The following is a 6483-nucleotide window of genomic DNA, read 5'->3' on the forward strand; positions in this document are numbered from 1 at the left end:
GGGGCAGACGTTGAAAGAACAGACTTGCAAGAAAAGCGACTCGTTGCAAATCGTTACTTCCATTGGAGCTACACCTGGAGACAGTAGGGAAAACTGTTGAACATCACGAAATCCATGGTGACCTTGAACACGGTCTAGCACAAACCAAGGGTGTGGCCAGGTTAGCTCAGAAGGTAGAGGCGTCGTCGTGGCCCACAGCGAGCCATGGTGCTACGAAATGATCACCGAGCGATAAGCATTGCAGGCTTACCGTCATGGAGCCGATGAAGAACAAGAAAGTTTATTTTTCACATGAAGATCCCTCACAAAAACATGTCGTGTCGCCGCTAGAGAACTACAGTTAAGGCTTGTAGGTTGAATTTGCACCATTACAAGATTATCTCAAAATATGCTGTAGCTGCTCTTTTAAGTTGGCTTGGTCAAGTCTTTCTCAAGACTATTTGCCTTGTTACAAATAGGAGCATCTTGAGTATCAAACTGAAAATAGGCAGAGCACCTTTAGCTGACGCAGCTCAGCAACACTCAGAGCCCCCAACCTTGGGGGTGAAACCCTATGCATGTGGGAATCTGCAAAAACTTCTTTAATTTTAGTAGGTTTCTGATGAAAACTGGCATAAATATTGGTAATGTATACATGGTGATACAAGCTGAATATCACTGTCATAGTGCAGTTACTTTTTAGTTAGCATTTTTTTCTCCTTCAAACCTCGTAAAGAGTAGGTAGAGTTAAGAAAATAAGATAAAAGACTGGTTAGACTTGAAGAGTGTTCTCAATTGTATGACAATGGGACATTCTGGTATTTTTAAAATTTTTTGCCTGATCATTTTAGTCTGAACTTTTCATCATCTGGTATGGACGGATAGAAATTGCATGCAGATGGAGAACCACATTATAAATTCAGAAAGGTACAATCTAAGAAAATTATAATGTCACTATGTGTAGTTTAGTAAATGAGTATAATAAAACAAAGGAAACAAAAATAGTTTCAGGGGTAGCCAAGATATTATCTCTACGAGCAGATCAAAAAGAACAAAATTCAGTTGTGAGGAAATGGTCTGGAAAGTTTCAAATCACGTTTCCCACCCGAGAAGGCACCAGAGGTGTAGTTTTCCGTGCTTGACACAGCACTTCTTTGGCTTCTGCCCCTTTGCTTGAAGAGTCCTTGATGCTTTCTTGTTTCTTGAGGTGTCCTTTTCTGCTGCCCCACGAAATGCAAGTCCTCCAGGTTGGATGCCGGGGGGAAAACAAAATTCTACATATGCACAAAAGCTGGCACAGTTGAATCTGCAGATCTTGCTGACGGCGGTCTCTGCTGTTCATCTTATTCATCTTTCGGAAGGACCGACCAAATGACCTAGTAAAGACTCTCAGCCGCATTTTGAGTCTTCTTCCGATGGCATTGGTTAAGAAACTGAGGCTTGGAGAGGCTCAGGTACACAGGCAGGAGCGCAGTGGCAACATGGCTTGCCAGCTTGTACTTGTGAGTCGACTGAGGCTCGCCCTGAGCTTCTGCTGCTCGATGCTTGTACCAGCTCATAGGACCGGAAGGGCAAAACTTGTGATGGGGTTCTTCGTCCGTTGAGGTCATGTGGCAGAATGTTGCCGTTACTGCTCTTTGCATTTCTTCAATGTCAGAGTGGCTTCAGAGAGCCATGCCATAATAGCTTGTGAGCCGCTTGATGAGCTCCTGCGTGGGGCCACCTCTCCTTCCAAACCATTGCCCTTTCTTGCTCTTGGTGATGAGGTCGGTCACGTAGTGCAGACCCCATCCTCTTATGCGCTTGGTTCAGGCAGTCCTCATTTGTGAAGCCATGCCCTTCACAAATGCCCTTCACATATCCCTGCTGAGGGCCAGGAGTATGTGCAACTGTCGCCGTGACAGACAATGTTCATGTAGCGGAAGTTGTTCTTGCGAGAGAGCATCCAAATAGCACCAAGGCTGCTTCAACCTCGATCCTACCAGACTTCATTTTGATGTTCTGGTACTTGCGCGACTGCCACCACTGGCTGCAGCTCTCATCATCCTGCCTTTGGCCCAGCACGCACCCTTGGGACAGGTTGCAAAGAACCACGGAGTCCAGCACAAACCTAGTAAAGTACTCTTTTGCGGTACCCATGCCAATGTGAGACGTGTGGTCGCGATTCATCCATGTGCCTTCGCACATTGCAGTCACAATTTTTGGCGAAGGCCGGGTCCATCCCTCTGTAGACATCACGCACGGCTGCAACAGCATCACTGACACTTGCAGCAGCTGTATCTACAGAGGGCCTGAATGTGGTGTTGAAGTGCCCCTGGAAAGTTTTGTGGTGCAGACCCCGGTACGAAACATTCATAATTAACAAAACGTCCGTTAGTGCAGTTGAGCCTTTGCCGATGCCCTTGATGGCCTGTATCGACCTCATGTTAACCTTGAAGGCACAGCTGTCTTCTTTTCGTGGCAATGATCATTTATTCGTGGCAGTGGCCGATGTGGAGCAAGTCGGGATCATCTTCACTGCTAACACAAGTTTGGTTCCGCGCGCGACTGTGACTCTAGGCTGCAAGCACTTTTGGCATGGTGTCTCACTCAGCAGCGTATTCAGTGCCACAACTTCAACCACCGAAAATTCCTAGGACGGCTTTGCACTAGCGGGTTTGTCGCCCCTTCGCCAGTCAGCTACGTCTTCCGCTCATTTGCTGACTCGGAGCTGAACGACTTGTGAACTGCCGCGGCGCACTCGCGGGACACCTCTGGTGAAACAAAGTTGGCTGGAAATGCACCTGGAAAGCACCATTGGTGCTAGAAGACGGCGCTTCTTCCACTGGACTTGCAGCACTAAGTGCTCGGCAGCTCATTCACATCATCCATGGAAAACTGCACTTCAACAAAGCCCTCCCTTTTGGAAATTGGCGGCGGCTGAAAACGCTTTTTCTTGCTCTTTTAGGCCATCCGAGATTTCCGCTTACTCTTGTCGAAGGGATGCTTTGGTCTATACTTCTTGTTGAACAATCGTCGACCATGGTCGGTGGGCAAAGTTGGAAGAGGAAACAAGAAACTAGCGTGACCCGAAAATTCGAAAAGCACCGCGGGTGAACGGGCGAGCAAACAATGGCAGCTGAAAGTGGACGACGCGCTCACGAAGATTGAAGTGGTTCATATAGACCAACACGCGAATTAGACGTCAAAAAGCCGCGACGTCGCTGTGATCAAGGTGCAGCTGGGTGGTGTGGGCAAACAGGCGCCCGTTTCGCATGGGCGTCAGCATCTCATCATGCCGCACAGTTGTGTAGCCGTTAATTGCACCGAAAGATACAACAAAAGTAGCAGAGTGAGTTTCCACAGGTTTCCGGCGGACTCTGAAAGGTGCAGAGGGTGGATAATATTTTTGGATCTAAAAGAATGGTGACCTCAGGCTGACGACCGTTTGTGCGGCAAGCACTTTCTTGAAGGTAAGAGTGGCTTCCATTTCAATCTCCGTCCCGAGGCTTGCTTATGTGCAAGGAAACCGTCGTCTGATCGACCACCCAGATTTTGTTCCCACAATGTTCGAGCACAAAGCGCCGCCCAAGCAGTCATCAGTGGATCGTTATTCCCGTGCTATCAAGCGGAAAGAGATTGGCGGCAGAATGGACATAGCGTTACCACTTGTTTTGCCTAGCGGTCATGAGGGTAAAAAAAAAGATATGTTACCTTGCCTTGAAGGTGTATTTCATCAAATAATAAATACACTTCCACAGACCCACAGTCTGCTGATCCCGCCGGCAGCGCGCAAACCGGCTCGAAGTAATCGTAGGCCTCGAGAGAAGTGTACGTCTGCACCGTGTCAGCCGTGAACTGGCTTGGCGAAAAAAGAAATTAAACGACGACGTGAGCCGTTAACGTTAGTGGCAGCAACTTAATGTCCGAACTCCAGCAGGCATTGTTTACGGCATACGAATTATTGAAGGCGTATAGATAGTGCACGCAGCCTCGACTTTAAAATACGTATATTTCGTGGACTATAGCCCGGAAAATATGGTACACATTACTGCGAACCATGTTATTCCAGCATTATCAGTTCTGGCCTACTCCTGCGAAGAGGGGGACTTGCAGGTTACCAGTGTGGAGCACACAATCAGGGTCTTGTCAATGATGCTCAGCCCTACGTCCCCAACCTTTTTTACAAACGAGATGGGGAGGACCATTTGAAAGATGCAAAATGTTCTTAATCTCTGAATGGTCCTTTTGACATGAATCCGGGCCCGGGAAAGCTTCCTTGACAGGGTCACTTCTTCGCCCGACGGCTGCTTCTCCTTCGTGAAAGATGGCATCAGCACTGAGGCACCCTTGGCTGCGAAGAGTACCTCACTCTTGAAGCCTCTGTCAGCCAAGATGATGTCGCCCTCCTCAATCTTCTCCAGCAGTCCGAATTTTGAAGCGAGTTTTTTGTCGGATACACGCCCACCCCAAGCCTTTCAAATGAATGTTATGGAACCTGCTGGAGACACAGCTACTAAGAACTTTACAGTGTTATGATGCTTATACTGGGAGAATGTTTGGCTCCTGGCGGATATGAAAGATGGCTTGTCAATAAAGCTTTGTGAACAGTCAACTCTGCATCTAACACCTTAAAAATTGGGTCACTGATGACCTCTGGAAGGTTGCAGTGGATAGCTCTTTGTGATGGCCAAATCGGGGGGCTCCCCAGATTGCATGCAAGTATGTCTAACCACCTGTGAAAGATGACACTTACACTAGATGCTGGAATCCGGAAACGGCATGCCAGGTCATCGATCAGCAGCCCAAGTCTTAATTTCATTAGAACCATCACGAGTTGCTCCTCTGGCCCGAGGAAGGTCTGGGGGTCGGGTTTCCAAAACGATAAGATAAAGCTTAGAAGGGCATGGAACATATTTTGCGACATGAGACCAGTGTAGAACTTCACACGAAGGTCATCTCTTGGAGCATTCTTCGTGGTGGCGTTATTCTCGAAGCTTCTTTTGGGGTTCTCATTGGATGCTTTGAAGCCCCTTAATCTTTTTTAAGTGCCAGCCAGTTTTCAACAAAATGTAACCAAAATGCAATTTTTTTTTATTGCACACTTTTATAGAAGAATTTAAAACATGGGCATAAAAGCTAACAACTGAAAACCAAAATTGATTTAATCTTAGACTATATGAGGCAAAAAAATTAAAAATGGGAACGGAGATGGCATCAGAAATTCCGTAGTTGAAAAACAAAGTTCTGAAAACTGGAAATGCAGACTTTTACATCTGTTGGGGAAGAACTCCATAAACCTTCAGAACAGTGCCTTCGTGAGGTATACCTCGAAGCATGGGATGGCGCACAGTTCCACGCCACAGTCCTTGCACCAGTAGCGCGTTTCTTTGCGCACCTTCTTGTCCACCCCACCTCGTGCCTTGCAGCACACGACACACCTTCGTGTTGGCAGCTCCTTTCCAGGCGTCGGTGGGATGGAGGGCACAAAGTGTCTGGTGGTCAGATGCAGCAAGCTGGTGTCGGACGGCCTGCCTCTCTTGAGGATGTGTTTCGGTTTGTGGTACTTCTGGACCATTCCTTTGACCAGCGCCGGCCGGAACTCCAGGTGGCTCAGTTTCCCACCTTGTTTCTGGTAGAGCAAAAATGCGTTAAAGACTGCCATGTTCAGGAGGTGACGGAAAATCTTCTTGTAATAAATTTTTTGTCGGCTTCTGGTCATAGGGTAGTAGGAGAGCATCTGATCACTCTTCTCAACACCACCCATGGTGTAGTTGTAGTCGATGACTACAGCTGGTTTTGAGACTGTCTCTTTCTTGCTATTTACCATTTCTGTCATGGTGGCATCATGCACAGTGGACAGCAAAGTCACAAGCTTTTTATCCCTCCACTGGAGTGCCATGCACTTTCCACGCTGGTTTGCCACAATATCTCCCTTTTTGAGATTAGCATCTTCGAGAGGTGGCATATCTTTGCGGGATGGTTGCACAGTGCCGTAGACGTCAGTCTTGCGGCTCGGAAGCTTTTCAACCAACTCCGGCGACGTGTAGAAATTATTCACAGTAAGGTAATTGCACCCTTATCAGCCGTTGCTGCATCTTGGGTGCAGGGAAGTTCCTCATGGCTGTGTTCGGATTCCTTGGCAGTGGCAGTTTCATCTCTCGATTGGGCTTGTTCATTCTGTCGTTTCACTCGTTCCTGGAGTCGAGCGTGATGAGCTACCTTCTTCGCCACATCTTTCTGAGCCTTGAAGGCGAAAATTGAGAGCACTTAGTCAGGATGTGTCGGGTCTTGAGACGGGCTGCCTGCAATAGAAAAAAAAACAAAAATAAACTAACAGTTGTTTTTGAGTGTCAGATGATGCAAAATAAATACATGCTTTCATGAGTCAATTCGCAGCTGCCTACACTTCACTGACGTCGCATGCTGGCATTCCTTTTATAAATATGGTCATCCCGAGATATTGCTGTACAAGTAATGTTTTTGGTGATTGTAACGTCTCAACTGGTACTTCTGCCTTGTTCA

At 47.3% G+C, this 6483-nt stretch overlaps 1 protein-coding gene across 1 annotated transcript; it reads right to left on the reverse strand.

Moving 5' to 3' along the window:
- Positions 1–5260: 5260 nt before the first annotated feature.
- Positions 5261–5926, reverse strand: LOC120840662 (piggyBac transposable element-derived protein 4-like). The gene has a single exon (XM_040211267.1). The coding sequence runs from the start codon at positions 5924–5926 to the stop codon at positions 5261–5263; it is 666 nt and encodes a 221-aa protein (XP_040067201.1).
- Between the last annotated feature and the right edge of the window lie 557 nt (positions 5927–6483).

This window comes from Ixodes scapularis, unplaced genomic scaffold, assembly GCF_016920785.2.
Source record: "Ixodes scapularis isolate PalLabHiFi unplaced genomic scaffold, ASM1692078v2 PGA_scaffold4__175_contigs__length_147842914, whole genome shotgun sequence".
Classification (NCBI taxonomy): domain Eukaryota; kingdom Metazoa; phylum Arthropoda; class Arachnida; order Ixodida; family Ixodidae; genus Ixodes; species Ixodes scapularis.

Excerpts from the sequence above, each read along its gene's own strand:
- LOC120840662 (XM_040211267.1), bottom strand. The coding sequence starts at position 5,926 with ATGCCACCTCTCGAAGATGCTAATCTCAAAAAGGGAGATATTGTGGCA.